The sequence below is a fragment of the Chroicocephalus ridibundus genome, chromosome 3 (genome assembly GCF_963924245.1).
Source record: "Chroicocephalus ridibundus chromosome 3, bChrRid1.1, whole genome shotgun sequence".
NCBI lineage: Eukaryota > Metazoa > Chordata > Aves > Charadriiformes > Laridae > Chroicocephalus > Chroicocephalus ridibundus.
The window spans coordinates 129,112,859-129,133,310 of record NC_086286.1 but is presented as its reverse complement, the minus strand read 5'-3'; the positions used below and the strand labels follow the sequence as shown (position 1 = coordinate 129,133,310).

The window sequence follows — 20,452 nt, the reverse complement described above, 5'->3', positions numbered from 1 at the left end:
CCACCCCGGCTTTTCAACCTGCTCGCTCCACTACCTCGCAGCTGATTTATTTTCCTGCTGCGAGAAGTTTGCTGGGGCTGCAGACAGCAACACCCGGCAGCGATGCAGCTCCTGGGGCTCGGCGCCAGTTCAGATGATGGTAAGAAGATCAGTGAAGAAGATCCTCCCCGGGGAACAGGGGCACCGCAGCTGCATCCGCACCCAGCTAACCGGGTAACGAGGCAGCTACACCTCTCAACAAAAGATCTAGGGAAACAATCTGCTTAATAGAACACCAAAGGTTAAAAACAACAAAGCACAAGGACTAAAGTTTTTTCTCTCCTCAAACGTTGTTCCTAAAACAATACTGATCAAAGCTCGCTTTTTACCTGTTTTTGTTTTCCAGCTCCGCTATCAGCTGTCTTTGTTGTTTATTGGCATCAAAGCTGAAACCCAGGTCTGTCGGTGGGCGAGGCTGGTGGGTGAGGAACAGAGAAAAATTAGACAAAATATTCATTACCTGTTACCGCGTACGATACGGTTTGGATCCGGCCCCGTATCTCCTGGATGCCGTGGGGCGATACCCACAGCCCCGGCTGCAGAGCTGTGAAAAGGGCTGTGCCGAGACGGGCGACGGGGGCACACGGAGACGCCGTTCTGCTCCCTGATCTCAGGGTGGGCGGCTGCTGCAAGGCTGACCCGGCTCACCGTCCTCACTAGCCCTCTGCAGAATTTTATTTGCCCCCTTTTTTTTTTTTTTTTTTTATTTTTTTTAAAAGACCTTCAGAAAAAACCACAGCGTACCTGTCTGTTCCTAACGCACCGACAGGCTTCCCTGGGAACAGACGCAGCTACACCTTTATCATAAAGTCTTTTAGCGAAGCCTTGACCCTCCCGTACACCAGCCGGTGAAGAAAAGTTAGAATAACGTATAGCTTATGAACAGGATTGTTCACAGATACCAGATTTAAGCATGGTCACTGCCTCTGGGAAACCTAATTCTTCTGAACCCCTCAAAAGCATCGCTTGGAGGGAGACTGCTGAATTTTTTCAGTGTTTTCCCGGCGAGTCCTGAGCTCTGCGGTGCCTGTGTTTGGCACACCTTTCACCAGCAGCCACCACCACTACTGAGAAAAGGACCAGGCAATTAAACAAGAATTTGCAGCCTCTGGGAGAACCTGCCGGCAGCTGGGCTGGATGCTGGAGAAGCCAATTATACGGACCAAAAAGAGAGAGCGAGAAGAATTACAGGGTCTTCTACTGGCTCAGTGCATTTTCCCAGTGGAATCCTGAGACACTGTTTAGGAGATGGAGTACAACCCAAAGCTATCCTTCTGGCCATCAGACACTCAAGTTCTCCACTCGGAGCTGAGGATTTTATTGCGGAGAGGTCTCCCTGGCTAAGAAATGCCTGAGGAACAAGACGGTACGTAGGGTCTGCTTCTGACACCAGGCCACCACAGAATCACCGAGTGGCTGAGGCTGGAAGGGCCCTCTGGAGGACATCTGCTCCAGCAGGGCCACCCAGAGCCAGGTGCCCAGGACCTCATCCAAACAACTTGTGAATATCTCCAAGGATGGAGACTCCACAACCTCCCTGGGCACCTGTGCCAGCGCTCGGGCACCCTCACACTGAGAAATGTCTCCTGATGTTCAGAGGGAACCTCCTGTGGTCCAGTTTGTGCCCACTGCCTCTGCTGCTGGCACTGGGCACCACTGGAAGAGCCTGGCTCCGTCCCCTGTGCACCATCCCTGTAGGTGCTTGTAGACGTTGGTGAGATCCTCCTGAACCTGCTCTGCTCCAGCTGAGCTCTCTCAGCCTTGCCTCACGTGTGAGATGCTCCAGTCCCCGGATCCGATTTCCTTATTCTGGGGGTCTCTGGGTCCTGTGCAGAGGGGGTGAGCTCACACTGTTGGCGCAGATGATTAAGGCCACGGTGCCTCTGCCTCCCGCCGTGTCCTTGGGAAATGGGGTGTGAGCACCCCCAGGATGGTGCTCGTGGAGGAGATGCCACAAACACGGCAGCCCTAGGAGAGCAGAGCCATCCCACCCGACGCTGGCCGTGCTGTGGGACCAGACGGGGTCCCGACTCTTGGCTCGTCATGTTGTGGCAGATCAGAGCTAGGACTCCTTGTTTCGTTCACAAGCGCCGGTGTTTCTCCGGGAGTGCAGACTGGGCAGGACTCTGGCTCCAGGGGAGACTCTGAGGGGCTGATGTGGCAGAACAGCCCAAACGCGGGCCAAGGGAGCCTGGCAGAGTCCCCTCACTGCTGGCGCCTGAAGGATGAGCGCAGATACCAACGTACCGCCCAGCCGGCGCATCTCTGGGGCTTTGTCAACAGCGCTGAACTTCGGCGCTCTGCTTCTGCCTTCTGTTTTCATCTGATCTCAAGATTGCACAGATTTTTACCGCAACATTTTCAGAAGGACCTCAGACTGGGATCCTGGTTTGAGCAGAGACTTTCACAACCATTTTTGGAAACCATCTGGGTAGAAAAACAGAAGCTGGAGAGAAGAGCTTGGTGTCCACCAGCACTCCTGGAGACAGGCTGGAGAGTGACAGCTCCAGGACGATGGGGACAGACACTGCTAGGGTTTCAGTTTTGTTTCACTGTGGGTATCTAGAGCCAACATGGACTGGAATTAGGCCTGAAGTGCAGACAGCACTTCTCTTCTCTGGGCAAAACCCACGTGGTGGGAGGGTTTGCACGTGGCAAATGAGCCTTGCTTGAATGACACACCTACAAGCTGGTCTTCCGTGTCCTCCCAGGTGACCCAACAGCCACTGCAGGAGTCTCCTAATGATGTGGAAATGGCCTGTGTGAAAACGGGTTGGCAAGGCAGGTCCCAGGCAAGAAGAAACAAAAAAGCTTGGGAGTTAAAATGAACAGTGTGAAAAATAAAAATAAAGCAACCCAGAAACTGAAGTGCAGAAACACTGTTTGTTGCAGCAGGGTCAGAAAAACCCCCTCTTCGCCCAGGCAGTGGGGAGGAGCTGACGGCGCAGGGTGGGCTCTGCTCTCACACCGAGGAACGGGGCTGGTGTGGGCGAGGAGCTGGGATGGACCTGCTGATACAGCCGGCGCAAAACCCCAGCTCACATCTCATCTCACCTCATCGAATCACCGAATGATAGAATGTGTTGGGTTGGAAGGGACCTCCAAAGGCCATCTCATCCAACCCCCCTGCAGTGAGCAGAGCCATCCACAACTAGCTCAGGTTGCTCAGAGCCTCATCCAGCCTGGCCTTGGATGTCTCCAGGGATGGGGCCTCCACCCCCTCTCTGGGCAACCTGGGCCAGTGTCTCACCACCCTCAGTGTGAAGAACTTCTTCCTAACGTCTGATCTAACCCTGCCCTGCTCTAGTTTAAACCATCGCCCCTCGTCCTATCGCTACGTGCCCTTGCAAACAGCCCCTCCCCATCCTTTCTGTAGGCCCCCTTCAGGGACCGGAAGGGGCTCTAAGGTCTCCCCGGAGCCTTCTCTTCTCCAGGCTGAACAACCCCAACTCTCTCAGCCTGTCTTCACAGGAGAGGTGCTCCAGCCCTTTGATTATCTTTGTGCCCTCCTCTGGCCCTGCTCCAACAGGTCCATGTCCTTCTTGTGCCGAGGGCTCCAGAGCTGGACACAGTGCTCCAGGTGGGGTCTCACCAGAGCAGAGCAGAGGGGCAGAATCCCCTCTCTGGATCTGCTGGCCACGATTCTTTTGATGCAGCCCAGGATGCGACTGGCCTTCTGGGCTGCAAGTGCACACTGTTGTCGCATGTCCAGCTTTTCATCCACCAGTACCCCCAAGTCCTTTTCCGCAGGGCTGCTGTCTGTCACATCATGCCCCAGCCTGTATTGATAACGAGGACTGTCCCGACCCAAGTGTAGGATCTCATCTCATCTCATCTCATCTCATCTCATCTCATCTCATCTCATCTCATCTCATCTCATCTCATCTCATCTCATCTCGACGTTTGGGGTAGATGCAGCACTGCCACCACTCTTTCCATCTTGGGGTGACCCGGACAGTTTCAGTGTAGATAACACTGACAGAACCTACTGGTCCCCCAGAACAGTGCGTCACAAAGCTGAGGTCCCATGGTCTCTCCCTGCATCCTGGTACAACCAACTACAAGGACAAGTGCAGGTGACGGGTTTCACCCGCAGCCTCAGGAGCTTCCTGAGGCTCTGGGGCTCCATGTGAAGCTCATGAACCTTTGTTCTGCTACAAAGTAGGACTGTGCCTATAAAAACACAACCTTGTCCTTAATCCTTTTCTTCCGAAATCCTGTCCAAAGCCTGAATCACCCTCATGACCCAAAGTACTTGAGTCCTCGAGGAGCAAAGATGACACTGCAGAGAACTTAGAGGAGGCACATCCCTCATGCTGCTCGCCTTGAAGCATCACTAGCAAGAGGTCTTTTGGAAACTGTACAGTGGCTATTTTGTACGACAATTCAATGTTCTCTTATTTGTTCTACTGCTTCCGAGAACCCATTTAATTTTTTATGGTAACTCAGAATCAGAGTTATCGGGGTTGGAAAGGACCTTTTGAGATGGTCTAATCCAAAACCCCTGCTCAAAGCAATGTCAGCTACAGTGGGCTGCTCAGGACATTGTCTAGCTGAGTTTTGAATAGCTCCAAGGATGAAGACTCCACAACCTGCTGGGATGACCTGTCCCAGTGCTTGAGCCCTTACACCGTAAGAAAGCTTCTTCTTCTGTTTCAATGGAAGTGAGCTAGTGCCCATTGCCTCTTGTCCTTTCATAGGACGCCACTGACGAGAGTCTGGCTCCATCATCTTACTTCCCACCATCATATATACAAAAAGACCCCCAAAAATCTTCTCAAGGCTAAACAAGCCCAGAAAAAAAAAATTCAGGCTGCTGATTCTCCACCAACATGTAAACCTTGCAGGTTCTTAAACTTAAAAGGCACCCGATGCTCCCCCTGAGAGACTGCGACGGGGATGCCTGTCCTGGTGAGGCAAAAAGCACCAGGCAGAGGCACTGGAATTTGATCGCCCGTATTGTTAGATATTCAGTACGGCCCCTGCCTTATTTTTAGCCCAGACTAACAAGCGCTCTCGAGCAATTCTCAGCGCGGTTTGGGATTTACCCAAACTATCTGCAGCAGGTGCTTTGTACGCAGCTGCACTCTTCCGGAGCGCTCAAGATTATAGATGTGGGTGCCAGGAGTTTTTGATGACTGCTACACACAAAGCCTACGTGTCTCCCGTACGCTCAGTTATTGAGATACAGCACTTATCTCTCACCTGATCTACACCGCGATGTGGACTCAGGAGAGGTGTCTAAACTCTTGCATGTCCCAAAGCGTGTCAGAAAGTCACGTCAGACAGCACCGAGCCTGCCGGAAATACCCCAGGGGTACGTGTCTAATTGCTACCGCTTGTCCAGAAAATACCTGACACCAGTTCTGGATATATCTGACCTTGAACGGGTGAGAAGAGACAGCTCCTGTGCCCCACTGCCCCCAGAGAGGCATCGGGGGAGGCAGCGGCTCCCTCCGTCCTGCCAGCGGGGCGAGACGCAGTGCTGGTCGGGAGGCAGCGCTGGGATGCTGGTCTGTGCTCTCTGGGTCAGGTTTTATTAAAAAACATCTAACGACGGTCTGATATGAAAAAACATCAACCGTCCAGGACATGGGATTTACAGCCTCGGGGTAAAAACCCAGATTAGAATAGAGAAAACGGACCGAAGACAGCCCAGACAGATGCTTCGAGCAGCTGGGGCACGAGGAAATTCACCAGAGCACTGAGATCTTGGTACGTCAATAAACCTGAGGCAACCTCAGAGCCTTCGTGGTCATCTCTGGGAGCACTAAGTTTCATAAGGGGACACTCCACATGCTAGAAGAGGCCATCCACACCGCTGACGTTCCAAGCAATGTAAGGAGGAATTAACAGCTACAGACCAGTCGGCTTAACCTCTGTTCGTGGGGAAAAAACCACAGAATAAAGCCACTTGTAAAGACTTTGAAGACAGGCTAATAGTCTACATGGAGTTTTTAAGATCAAATCACGCCAAAGCAAACCACTTTCCTTCCACAGTAAAAAACCAAATCCTGTGTATAGGAGAGAAACTATTAACACAATACACTTTCACCTCAGCAATGCTTTTGACATCCCCTTGTGGGGTTTTACAGCTTTTCTCTTCGATTTAGTACCATTCAGTATTTTCATTAATATCATGGAAGACGGACTAAAGCGTTGGCTTCTTACATCTGCAGAGCGCACAGTGGTGAGCTCCCACTGCTTTACAGGACAAAATAAAATAGAAAATAAAAAATATGCTAAAATATAAAGTTATTTGATGAATTGGAGAAATGGTTTGGAAAAAAATAGGTTATTTTTTTCTCTATTTACTCTTTTTTTTTTTACATTTTACAGATTTTACACATCTCTATTTACTTTCGAGATGTGAACTGCATCGACACCCAAGGGACGAGACAGCATTTCTGCACAAAGCGGGTTTGCTGCTGAGTCGAGCCCCCAAGCCGGGCGCGAGGCCACGACCCCAGGGCGCTGCAGAGCCCGGGGCGCGTTGGCTGGAGCAGGGTACGTGCTGCAGCGCCTGACTCACCCCTGCTCTCCCACCCCGGTGAATCGCAAAAAAGCTAAAACGCTAAGGGTCAACTGGAGAAAGAGGGTGAAGAAGAACGATCAGGGGTTTGTACATCACGACAATGAGGAAAGACCAAGAGAACGAAGGGGATAAAAGAATGAGAGGAGATAACACAAGAAACTTCAAATATACAATGCTTGTCGCTAAGAGGAAAGTAATACATTACTCTCCGTAACCCCTGAGACAGGAGAATGAGTGGTGGGCTCAAACCAAGCGAGGAAGAATTATGTCGGGATTCAGGGAGAACTTCTTACCGGTAGATTAATTTACATATTGGAACAAATTGCCTCGACGGTCTCCAGCTGGAGTGGGCTCCATCCACTGAGGTTTTTAAAAATAATTTGGATAAGCATCTGCCCCAGCGCGGCTCGGGCAGAGCTGAGCTGACCCGCACGGGACAACGCCTGTAGGCAGGTCCCAGCTGGACCATCGTTATCCAGAACCAGGGAAGCCACTAAACCCTCAGGGCAATCCGGCTTGGACAATGCTGCGTGTAGGGCGTTCACATTGATACCGACCTATTAATTGCAAAGAGATAAGGTGCATGATCCAAAAGCGATGGCCAGCTTTAATTTTCATACTGCAGAGAGCAATGTTGGTTGTTCGGCCATTTCCAGCCTGTGGGGATTCCTCACGGGTCACTGTTCCCTTTCAAAGAACGTGAGAGAAAACCCTCCTTTAATCGAGAAGCAAAGCTCGGTAGCGTTCTTCTCTCTGTTTACACCTAGTTTGGAAACACGTCATCTTCTGGTTCCATAGCTGAAACCAAGCATTGTTTCCTGCACTACGGCAAATAGCAATGTCTCAGAATGTTTTTCCCCATCATCATCATCATTATCACCATCATCGTCGTCATCACCATCAAAAAACTCCTCTTCCTCCTCCTCCTCCTCCTCCTCTCTAAAAAAAAAAGTAACCTTTCCTCTAAATACCCCAGAACATCCCGTAACTCATATTTCTATCAAATCTAAAGTATCAGAGATCTTCACTATTTTCAGGCTTGTGAACTAAATACAGTTATTTGAATCAACAACTTCCCACCTCTTCTGTTCTGATTCAAGTCATTTTTTCCTCTATCCTTTAAAGCCTGAAAAATCTGACTTTCTGCTCCCCTCGCGTCTCAAGCTCTTTGATTAGATTTTCTCTATCATTCTTCCTTTTTTCCCTTTTATCATTCTCGTTACTGCGCTTCATTCACGTTGCTTTATAAACCTCTAAAGACCTGTGAGAAAACCCACATTATTTCATAGAAACTAGTGAAGTCACTGACCGTCACATTCTGAGTAACAAAGAACTAAGATTAGGCAAGAACTCAGATTTTTTTCTTTTTGAGTTCTCTCATTGATGGGAAGAAATCTTGCTGTTTATGTTGCATTTTCGGGTGGTTTTTCCCATAGCTCAAGCGTTGCATTTATTTCCCACTGTTTTTTTTTTTCTCCAACTACAAGAGCCTGGTAGTCTTACGCAGCACGACTGTGCAGCATTTGTACAAAATCTGCCATTCTACCCACAAAACCACACCTGAGCCCCACGCATCCAGTGTGCCGGGCACCTGTATTCACTTCCTCTCACAAGTGGGAAGTCATTTAAGTAACCAAAAATTTCTTATCAGTTACGTTTCCCGCAGGATCAGTAGCCTTAATCTCTCCGTGATCGATCGTTGATCAATAATCCCCCAAGTTCCTTTACAACCTGCCCCTGAGATGTACCTATTTCCTCTGTGACAGACAAGCACCTTGCTGCAGCCTCTACAAAAATACGACGTCGTAATGGAAGAGTTTACAATGGACACTTGGGTTTGGAAATGTTTGTCACTACCTTTCTCAAGCCTAGATGACTGCAGGCTGTTTTATGGAGCAGACGGTTTTAACGAGCCCTGGATCATCCTTTGCAGCCGTCTCAGGATGCCCTCTTCTGAAGTCATCAGATTTCATGGGCGAGGGGAAGTATCACCCGGGGTAAAAGGATTCTGAAGAATGACTGAGAAGCTGGTGGACACGGTGTGCGACCTGTTATTGATCTAAGGGTTTTAAATTAAATTCATACGAGTTGTGGCTGCCCCATCCCTGGAGGGGTTCAAGGCCAGGTTGGACGGGGCTCGGAGCGACCTGGGCTGGTGGGAGGTGTCCCTGCCCAGGGCAGGGGGTGGCACTGGGTGGGCTTTAAGGTCCCTTCCCACCCAAACCACTCTGTGATTTGATGACTCTATCGCATTACCTCTTGTGGAAGTGAATATTTCAAATGCATCTTCTAAATACGGCTATTAGAAGATAAAGCATGAGGAATCATTCAAATGTGTAACTACCACGCTGGGCTTCTGGTTGGACATTGGTAGGACAGCCCATGCTTCTTCAGGGAATGAACTCCTGTGGAACACAAGGAAGGAAATCTAACTGTAGTCGCCGCTCTCATTTCTGCCCAGCATTTTATTAACACCAAATTCTTACGGCCATCGCCTTTGGAAGAGTTTTAGGTACATGGTATAGGATTGCGATGGCGAATGCTATTGTCCTCGTAAATCCAGGGAGGCAGACCTCATTAGAGCATCTGCATGCTGCTATTTACCTCGACGAGAGGTACCTGTCCTCTCTGTGAAGTTAGACGTGGTTCTTAAAACCTCTGCGCTTAACAGAGAAAAACACAACCCAAACCAGTCATTTACGCATCAGCACTCTTACCTTTGCACTCCGTCTTACTGGACAGGTATGAATGACTTGTGTCTCCCAAGATTTATTACTGTAATTCCTTTCTTTAAAAAGCCCAGCAGCTCCAGGTCCCTTCCTGCTCAGCAGCACTGAGCACCGGGGACACGGCCCCCTTCTACGCAACTCTCGCAAAGGCTTTTTACTACAGGGAGCAAAGACCTGGTGGGAGCCAACAGCATAAGATGTGAGGCCTTCAAAATTACTACCAAAAAATCCCCAACAACCCCCATTTGCACAAATGCATGAGAAAATCAACAGAGTTTGTATTATTTTGTCCTCCGTAGCTTTCCTTCTCAGTGAGGAGTAAATATCTCAGGAAGAGAATAGCCCGAACTATTACGGCATAGAGACAATGTGGAGAACTCTTCTTGGTCCTACTGGGTGCAGCTCCCAGTTTTCTGACAATAACGCAGTATGACCAAGCCCCAAAACATTACCGATCCCTGCGGAAACAACCCATAGAGTTTATCCAGGGTAAAAGGATTCTGAAGCATGGTGGAGTGGGAAAAGAAAAAACACTTTTCGGTACACTGAATTGTAACAGGGGTCGCCAAACAGCAGCAAGACCAAAGCCAAAGTTTTTCAAGCTGAGGACTAATATTTTAAAAGTTAAAATGTTGTTAAAAAAAGTTTAAAAGCTAAGAAAACTCTCCAACAGGGCTGAAGATGCAATTGCCACTGCCTTCTGCTTTCCTGGTGCTCCCCAGAAATGCTGAAGTCTCAACAGTTCTGAGAAGGTCATCCAAATGGCAAGCCCCATCCTTTCTCAGTAAGAAAATTCATAAGATGATGATCATAAAATCTACGTAAAATCCTTAATATCACATTGGATCAGGAAGACCTGCTAGCACTGCAATTTAGTTTTCCTATGGATGGACCATTAAACTTGAGAGAAAGTGCCACGATGGGACTTCAAGTCAGACTGGTGTTTGTACCAGGGAGCATTCACCTACGGCATACTTTTTTCTTTCAGTGATAGGAGAGGATTTAACTACAGTTTAATCAAGCCCCAAAAATGCCAGTTTTCAAGCAGTTGTGCTCCTCCATCACCCTGATTTGGTAGAAACTGTCAAAGAGCAGTAAAGCTTGAGTCTCACGGGCATCAGATTCCAGGATCCTCGGTGGAAGGACCTCACGGTGTCATGGGAAGTCTGAACCAGTGCTTCACCTGCCCATCCCTATGGTATCACAGTCGTCTTTATGATCAACAGACAAAAAAGAAGAGGAAACAAATAACAAAAAGACGTTCATGTAACTGGCACATCCAGGAGAAGAAGAAATGATCCAAGAACCAAGGTGCAGGTTTGCACTGCAAACTTGTATACAGGAAATCTGGTTTACTCTTCTTTATTTAAAAAAATAGTTATTAAATAATGCCTAATGCCTAAAAGAAAAGTTACATGAAGGGGGTAATATGTAGGTTGTAGGTACAGTAGCTTTAATTAGATGAGATGATGATAGGTTTTAGCAGTGCTTAACGTTAAGGGAAGAAGAGCAACCACACACTGTTTTCAAAAAAGAGCAACGTGGGCAAGAACCTAATTATTGTAACTCATCCACATAACTCAACCTAATTATCCACTCATCCATAATTGAGTATTATCTCATATTTATTAGGTGCTCGTGCTTTTCCTAGCAGCAAGGCTGTGCAGGTCAGCAGAGTCCTGCGCGGTCCCCGAGGACCTCAGCTCCTGCCCAGCCCCACCTGCTGCCCGCCACGGTGGGTCGCCCTCCATCAGAAGTCATCGGGAAGCAACACGAACGTCTGGGGCTCACAGACCAGATACCGACCTGCGCTTGTACAAACCAACCCGCCAAGGAATAATTCAGGGGGGTCTGGGAGTGTGCTACCAGCAGAAAATGGGGAAAAAAAGAGCTGCGGTGGAGCAGGTGGGAGAGGAGGGGAAGGAGGTGTTGGCTTGGAGAAAGGGAGCTGTTGTGTAGGACGTTGGTACCAGAGGGCCGATGGCTGGTTTATACACATGGCTGTATACACGTATATTCACCTAAAATACACGTAATCACCCTTTCTCTTAAAAGCGTGCAGTCCCTCATGTGCAGGATTACCTGTGCTCAAGCAGTAGGGCAGCACTGAGGGGGACCCGCTACGTGCGTGGAGGGATTTTGTAGGGGAAAGTGGGCAATGGCTGGGGACAGCGGAGATCAATTTCAGCCCCACTTGTATCAAAAAGATGGCGCTTGCTAGGAAATGCCGGATGTTTTTCTTACCTCAGACTGATAATCTGAACAGATCAGCAGGGGGAGACAAACAGATGAAGCTGTGATCCTGGAAGTTGTGATTCACACGAAGTTTGGCTTGCCTTCCATTAATTTCTTCACTTTACTCATCCAGTCACCTTTTCCCTCTTTTGCTCTCTCGCTAACCGGGCTAGTGGAGCCAGCCAACGGCTACTTCAACGCGCAGCACTCCGCTGTGCCCGAACTGGCAGGCCAAGCATTGCCCTGAGCGATGTACGTTCAACAGAAGGGATTTTGTCTTCTGAAGATTGGCTCGAAGAAAACAAGAGTAGCCCAGTCAGAGCTGGGGTCTCGCAGTGCGTAATTGCGCCGGTTGCATCCATCAGCCTCGCTCCACGGAGCAGCTCGCAGGGATCGAGTGACAAACGAGCTGTTCTCCTTTCTTCTCCTCCCTCCCCATTTCTTTTTCTTCTTTAAGAAGAAACAGACTTGGATTTCAAGAATTAACTCTGAGATCTGCCTCAAATTATTTTGTCCCAGTAAGACTTCCAGCGAAGGCACTTCCCCTAAAAATGTTAACGGAATGTATTTGCATTCATATGGCGAGTGACATTTATTACAGCACCAAGCCTGCAGAAGGCAGTTCTAACATTTTATCTAATTTGAGAAAAAGCAGAAACCGAGGGGCTGAGTCAGATCCTCTGCCACAGAATCCCATGTACAATTTCCAGCAGCGGCCACTGCCAACTACTTCAAAGGAAACAGTAAGAAACTTTGCATCAGGCTGGTTTGGTACGAACATTCTGCGTCTGGGATCCTCTTCATTTCTAGCAGTTAGAGCATGTTAAAACATGAAGCGTATTACACCTGAGAAGCAGGGCTGGAGAGGATATCAGGAAATAATTTTGTCCACATCAGCCTTTCTCAAGTATTCCCAGCAGATATTGGTTTATCTTGGTTTTAAAACCTTCATTGACAAATATTCCCTTCCTCCTTTACTGTCGTTTGTTCCCATCCTCCACTTTCATTACGGTCCAGATTAATAGAAAAGGGAAGGAACCTCTGGAGGTTTCTAGTCCGTGCGCTGCTCCAGGCAGGGCCAATGCACGGCAGGTTGCCCAAGAATGTGTCTAGTTGCGCTCTGGACATCTCCAAGGAGGATGATCCCAGTTCCTCTCTGGACAACCTCTTGCGCAACAATATTTGACCATTAGAATGGTGAAAAAAAGTTTTCTTAATATATAGTTGGAATTTCCCTTCTTGCAACTTCTGTTTGTTGCTTCTGGGCCTTTCACTGTGCACCTCTGTGGTGGGTTGACCTTGGCTGGCCAACAGGCCCCCATATGCCTGGCTCACCAGGCAGCTGCGGCCAGCAGTGAGATCCCCCGTTGCTTTCTCCTCTCCATCCCGACCATACCCAGCTCTCAGCCTCTCCTCGTCTGTCACGTACTACAGCCACCAGCTATCCCGCTGGTCTCCCCTGGGCTTGCTCCAACGTGACCACGTCTTTCTTGCCTCAAACCAGACACAGTGCTGCTGATGTGGCCCCACCAGCTCTGAAGAGAGTGGGGAAAGTCACTCCCCTCGGTCAGTGACCCTCGCTCTCCTGGCTGCACCCTCGCCTGGGGTGGGTTGCCTTGCTCCAAGGGCACACGCTCCTGACTCCGGCTGTCCACCAGGATGCCCAGGTCCTCTTCTGCAAAGCTCCTTCTAGCCCGTGGGCACCCAGCCTGCACTGGTGCGTGGTGTTACCCTGTCCCAGACGCAGGACTGGCATCGGGCTGTGTTGAACTTCTTTATAGTTCTTCTGGCGGGAGGTGTCCCTGCCCATGGCAGGGGGTGGAATCAGATGGTCTCTAATGTCCCTTCCAACTCAAACCATTCTGTGATTCTGTGACAGTTGTCAGCTCGTTTCTCCAGCCCGTCAAGGACTCTCAGGTTAATGCTGCGCAGCTGCAGTGACTTACTGACTTACCTGCTCCAAAAGTCCCTCTGTATTTATTTTGGACTGATCTGACTCCCCCAACTTACCTGCTCTGAAGACGACGTTACGTGACGCACCTTCAGCAGTAAAGACTGACACAAACAACTCGCTGGGCTTTGCTATGGTTTTTTCACTCCTGACGGCTCTGTTGTACATCTCGGCCATCCAAAAGTCTTATTGATTCCTTGGTTACGTTCCTGATTTGGATGGTATTGCAAATCTTTTAACTATGGACTTCAACGTCGTGAAGTTTGTGATGTGCTCTTCAAATTCTTTTCCCATTTCTGAATTTCCTGTTAACATTTAACCCGACATGTTTATAGGCTTTCCTTTTCTTTCCATCTGGGCAAGCTCTGCACTTCTTTAATGCCACCCTTTCCTTGGGACATCCTCCTTAGCTTTCTTACTGACCCGTGAAGAGAGCTTGTTTGTACGGTTCTGTTTTCTTTTTGAATTTTGACACACAGATTTCCTAAGCTTCTAATAGAGGATTTTTAACAGCCTCCAGGCAGCTTACAGACTTCCTGCTCTTTCGACTGATCCTTTCAGGATTTTTTCTAATTGTTTCATTTTTACATAGTTCCTCTTCTGGAAACTGAATACCCACATACAGGATTTGCTTGGCGTGCTCTCTCCTGCCGCCAAACCTCAGTGCATGACAGTCACTGCTGCGTGAGCACAGCTGGAACTCGTCCTTGTGCACCGTCCAGGACCAAATCCAGAAGGGCACCTCTTTGTGGATTCTATGACTAGCTGTTCAAGGAAGCATTATTTATTGCATTCTGAAGCCACTCTGCACCTCCCTCTGAAGGGGCACTGCTTTGGTCTCTGCGTGGGTACCTGGAATCTCCCACTGTCCCTTCCCTGTCCCAAATTCATGGCTCGTCTTACCTCACTTAACATTCATAGAATCATAGAATGATAGAACCATAGGGTTGGAAGGGACCTCTGGAGATCGTCCTGTCCAACCCCCGGCCAGAGCAGGGTCACCCAGAGCAGGTGGCACAGGAACGCGTCCAGGCGGGGTTGGAATGTCTCCAGAGACGGAGACTCCCCCACCTCTCTGGGCAGCCTGTGCCAGGGCTCTGCCACCCTCACAGCAAAGAAGTTCCTCCTCGTGTTGAGATGGAACTTCCCATGGTCAAGTTTGTGCCCATTACCCCTTGTCCTGTCCCCGGGCACCACTGAGAAGAGCCTGGCCCCATCCTCCTGACACCCACCCTTTCAGTATTTACAAGCGTTGATAAGGTCCCCCCTCAGCCGTCTTTTTTCCAGACTGAAGAGACCCAAATCCCTCAGCCTTTCCTCATCAGAGAGATGTTCCAGTCCCCTCAGCATCTTGGTAGCCCTTTGCTGTCCCCTCCCCAGCAGTTCCCTGTGCTTCTGGAACCAGGGAGCCCAGAACTGGCCCCAGTGCTCCAGCTGTGGCCTCCCCAGGGCAGAGCAGAGGGGGAGGATGACCTCCCTCCACCTGCTGGCCACACTCTTCTTGATGCCCCCAGGATGCCATTGGCCTTCTTGGCCACAAGGGCACATTGCTGGCTCATGGGCATCCTGTTGTCCCCCAGGACTCCCAGGTCTCTTTCCACAGAGCTGCTCTCCAGCAGGTCACCCCCAACCTGTCCTGGTGCAGGGGGTTATTCCTCCCCAGGTGCAGCACCCTACACGTGCCCTTGCTGAATTTCATAAGGTTCCTCTCTGCCCAAATCTCCAACCTGTCCAGGTCTCTCTGGATGGTGGCATGGCCTCCTGGTGTGTCAGCCACCCCCCCCAGCTTTGTGTCATCGGCAAACTCGCTGAGGGTGCACTCTGTCCCCTCGTCCATGTCATTGATGAATATATTGAAGAGGACTGGGCCCAGTACTGACCCCTGGGGAGCACCACTCGTCACTGACCTCCAACGAGACTCTGTGCCCCTAATCACCACCCTCTGAGCTCTGTCTTTCAACCAGTCTAGCCACCTTACTGTCCATTCATCAAGCCCACTCTTCCTAAGCTTCCCTGATCACTACCATCATCTAATCCTTGGGTCAGTATTTCTTTTCCATTATTAACAATTTAGAATTTCAACCCACAAGGACTCCGCAGTTGTTCTCCTTTTCTGGGGTGTTTTTAAGTGGCTACACCGTGTATTTCCTTTACCTACAATGCCACTGCCTTGCCCGCGCATCCTACCACATCCCTGCCACAAACTCACCGCCATGCACTCTGTGAGCATCTTTGTCCTACCGGATCTCCGAGATGTTCATTATATTGGGGTTGTGATTGGATATTCCTCATTTTAATTCCATATGGGAAGAAAAAAATGGTCCTTTTTTCCTTTGTTTTGTTTTGAATTCCCGAGCCTCTAATTTACTCCCATCTCTCTGTTTTAATATTATAAGAAGACTATTAAATAAAAAAGGACTGTGGCTGACAAATCTCAGCTGTTTGGTTTCCCATAGCCAGAGAATCCTCACCATTGAGCCACACAGCCACGGCACGCTGTCCCAGAGCTCCGTGGGACAACTGGCCACCATGGCCCCTGGTCACACAAAGCACTGGCGAGGGAAGGGGGACCTCCTCTTGGCAAGAAGGAATTAGAAGCTGCCATAAAGCAGAGCATTTGGAAAAGGGCCTTTAAACTCAGACTCCTTCAGAATATGGCAAACATACCCATTTCAGCATCGGTGGCAATGGAAACACACCATCACGCTTCCATCCTTTCCCTACCACGCTTCACCTGGCAGCACTTTGACATCTACCCTAAGATGTAACTTATTTGGAGGGAAAAAAAAGCAGTAATTTGTCAAAGGTCTTTGAAAAGTCTCCATAAACTCTAAATGCTGCTTTCTTTACATCCAAATAAGTGATTTTTTGGCCTCCTTCAGAAGCACAAGTACACACAAACAGGTTGAGGTGATTTACAGATTTTTACGTTATCAGGTTCTTTCAGAACCAACATTGCGACTCTCTAGTTTTCATGATACTTCTTCCTTACTACCAGAAAAAGTCAAGTCATAAGTAAAAATTCTTCCACCACCTTCCAGAGTGAAACGGATTCAGTGCTTGCTATCTCAACAGCTTTAATTTTATATGAAGATTACACAGAAATCCCCTCCTTTTCCATCTAAACCAGAAAGTTTGCACTGTATTGCTTTAACATTTCAAATGAACATAGTTCTAGTGAACCACGCGACGACAGAAATGCAATTTGACAGAGATAATGGGAACTGACAGTTAAAAATGTTTAAAAAGTGTAATTATTTTCTATTAACGTTTTACCAAAGGGAAATATCTGGTCACATCTGTATGACGAGGTCAGATCACTGGCCCAGCACACACTGAAGAAACTCACGAGGAGGCGTGAGCCCACCTCGCTGGAAAGGGCTTGGCAGGATTTATAGAGCAAATACGCAATGAAAAGGTGAGTGAGGACACTGGCGTTGAGATGCTTCTCCAGCCACGCTAACGTGTCATAGAACAGAATCATCGAGTCATAGAATGAGTTGGGTGGGAAGGGACCTTAAAGCCCCCCCAGTGCCACCCCCTGCCCTGGGCAGGGACACCTCCCACCAGCCCAGGTTGCTCCAAGCCCCGGCCAACCTGGCCTTGAACCCCTCCAGGGATGGGGCAGCCACAGCTTCTCTGGGCAACCTGTTCCAACATATTGGAGAGGCTGAGGGAGCTGGGCATGTTGAGCTTGGAGAAGAGGAGGCTGAGGGGAGACCTCATTGCCCTCTACAACTCCCTGAAAGGAGGGTGGAGAGAGGTGGGGGTTGGCCTCTTCTCCCAGGGGAATAATGACAGGACCAGAGGAAATGGGCTGAAGCTGCGGCAGGGGAGGTTTAGGTTAGATATCAGGAGGAATTCCTTTACTGAAAGAGTGGTCAGGCACTGGAACAGCCTGCCCAGGGAGGGGGTTGAGCCACCATCCCTAGAGGTGTTTAAGGAATGTCTGGATGTGGCACTTCAGGGCATGCTCCAGTGGCAGAGATTGTAGGGGGTTTTTTGTTTGTTTGTTTGGTTGGTTGGTTTTTGTGTGTATGGTTGGACTCGATGATCTCAAAGGTCCTTTCCAACCATGAAGATTCTATGATTCTATACGGTAGGACACAGACTCTGCCATGGTGGTGAGAAGCTCAGGAGAGGTCACTGCTGCTGCTGGAGGCTGTGGAAGGGGCTATATCCGACCAGGACAAGGGCTATATCCGAAATGGTACGTGGATAAGAACAGGTTGTGCAATAGCGACTGTGGGGAGCAGCAGTGAGGGGTTGTACCTGTGCTGTCGATAGACGGGGATCAGCCAGGTTTGTGAGTACGTGCTAAGCCAAGGTGCTTCTGAGCAGCACCCTCGGTGGAAAGGTCGTTACATGGCAGGCGTCACTGCAGGGAGATCCACTGCCGCTCGGCACCGTGGAAGATTGCTCCGGCAAACGCCACTCTCCTTCCGTACGGGAGAAACAGCAAAGACGGGCATCTCCCCACCCAGCCGGGCTGCAACCGTTCTATGGAACTGCAGTAAATTCTTAATTGCTACGATCTCCTATAGCTTTTCTGTTAAGGCAGTATTTATTTTTACCAGTTTAAAAATGGTTGGGTGCTTCCTTTAGTTTCTTTTATTGTAAGAGACTGCAAACATAACAGATACCTTCCTTCCCCTTTCTCAGGCTCCTTCCCTCTGAAATAAACATATTCCATAACGTTTGCTCCATGATTTGTTTTCCTCGGGTATCTACGTATTTATCTCTTCTCTAGACTAAGTAGGACTAATCTGCTTATTCTCTCGTCTCCTCTGACCTCATTTCTAATAATTTGCGTTGCCGTTTCCCTGCTCTTCCCCCGCCGCCCGAGACGGCAGCATTTCTGCTGCAAACGAGGAGAGCGTCCTGCTCTTTCGCATCAGAATAACCAAAAAAAAAAAAAAAAAGAAGACAATTTTGCGCAGCTGTTAGCGTTACACTACTAATCAGACTCCGAAAAAAACACCTTCCGTAGCCCAGGGTGGGTAAAGGGGGATGAATATTGACTTACGGCGTTTCCAGCTTCGGCGGCCAGCCGGGCGGCGTACCTGGCAATCAGCCTGTGCTCCTCGTCCAGCCGGCCGGGGCTGTCCAGGACACTGCCGGGAAAAGGCAGAACACCCCGTCAGTACCCGCCGCCTCCAGGCATCGCTCATACCGGGGGACGACAGAGAAAAGGGCGTATTATTGCAAAGAGACAGCGATGGGAGATGGAAGAGGCGCACTGGAAATAATCTAGAGCATCCCCTTTTTCATTCCACTTCCAAAGGGGGGGGTTTGCTCTCGAGACTCTCTGCCCGGTGGCATTTCCCCAGGATGCACTAACTCTGCTCTTAAATGATTAAAATAATTCGTTTTCCACAATTCACAAGTAAGTATTATTAGGAGCAAATTTAATTTGTTTCTGAGGAGCTCTTCTGCAAATGTTTTTGGTTCCCTCAAGGTAAATTCAGGAGGGGCGAGTGTGCTGAAGAGCTCTGTCCCCGGGAGATGGAGGACGGCCAGTGTCCAAGTCAGGATGGCTTCCAGGGGGAAGAGCGGGGGGAACCATGCTGACCTGAGAAAAATGGGCTCCGTCCCTGAACGGCGGGGATGACAACGCAAAGAGGCAGGCTGTCACCCCCCAGCCCCAGGGGACATGGCGACGTGAGCCCCGGCCCCAGGGGCAGGGGGTGTCACAGCTCCAGCCACCGCACGGCCCCACGCCGACGGGCTGCGGCTGCCTGGGAAACGCTGCGGAAAGAGGCACCGCAACGTATTTCCAATAACCACCCGCAACAGCGACAGCAGCGTGAAGTGACAGGAGCGTTGAACAGCGAGGAAGGAAAAGCAGAGCCAGCAGCGGTGAGAGACGCCCCGGGTTGGGAAGGGAAAGGCGGCCCTGGGTCCTCTGCCCTCTGAACACCAGCATCGTCCCCCCTGCGCTGGCTCAGCACGGACACGGTTGGTCTACTCCGGTAACCCAGCCAGCGCCCAGAGCGCCGAAGCACTTCCTAGCGTTCACAAATCATCACGTTTTTAACTGTAAACACACAGAGGGACAAACGAAAACTTTCAAGTTGCATTAACCGAAACCGGCTGACGTTAAGGTCGGTGACCAGCTCGGTTTCGGTGGCAGTGGCCTTGCCACAGAGATTAACCGGGGAATCCAAATGAAAGAGCAGCTCTTTAAGTCAACACCCAACCGAAGCGCTCAGTGGCTGCTTGTTGTCTTACGGCCGCACAACCATTTCCCACCACGGTCTCCCTTTGAAAGGGAAGCCACTGAATTAGCGACAGAAACCAAACCATTATTAACCGAGAACAGCCCGGGGTAACGTGGAAATGAGCAACGTGTTTCGTGTCGCAACGCAGCCTTTCTAACGCTGGCCGTGATGGTTCACGTGGGGTTCACAAATACCACGGTGGCTGCCACAAATGCCGCAGGGCCGGCCCGGCACGCGCTCACGGGGACATCGGGGATGAGGATCCCGCCCCAGACCGCAGCAGGGAGAGACACACACCTACTGCCCAGCAACGGACGCTTTTAGTCCACGTTACCGCTGCACGAGACAATTTACATTTCTTTAAGCTTAATTTCACAGATTTATGTTTACCTTCTTTAAGGAACCAAATCTATATTGCATACGTCATGTTTATTTTTAAATGTAGATTTAATTTCTTTTTTGTAACGCCGAATTTAACAACTTGGTCTCTTTTGAGACTCTGAAAGTCTGCCAGATGATGTGTTTGAGACGGCGTAGAAACACTGGACTGAATTTAATAGACGTACGACTACAATTCACACAGATGGGGCTGCAATGAGTATAAACTGCACTACTATGGCTCCGTGTGTGGCCGCTGGGTAATTACCTGAAGATGCTCAGCTCAACAGTGCAAAGGAAGGAGCTGCGAAAGGTGAGCAAAACCAGTAGGAAAACAGATTTAAGAGAAGAAAAAGCAGAGTCT

The 20,452-nt window shown here is 49.6% G+C and overlaps 1 protein-coding gene across 12 annotated transcripts in view; it reads right to left on the bottom strand.

The window, feature by feature from the left end:
• Positions 1-20,452, bottom strand: part of DTNB (dystrobrevin beta) — a 230,396-nt gene that overhangs the window by 76,458 nt on the left and 133,486 nt on the right. For 11 of the 12 annotated variants that reach the window (XM_063330834.1, XM_063330842.1, XM_063330833.1 and 8 more), the window contains 2 exons: positions 18,516-18,603; positions 369-454 (listed from right to left, as the gene is read on the bottom strand). In XM_063330834.1, the coding sequence (XP_063186904.1) occupies positions 369-454; positions 18,516-18,603 (174 nt within the window). The remainder of the gene's footprint in view (positions 1-368; positions 455-18,515; positions 18,604-20,452) is intronic. The other variant, XM_063330844.1, reaches the window with a different exon arrangement.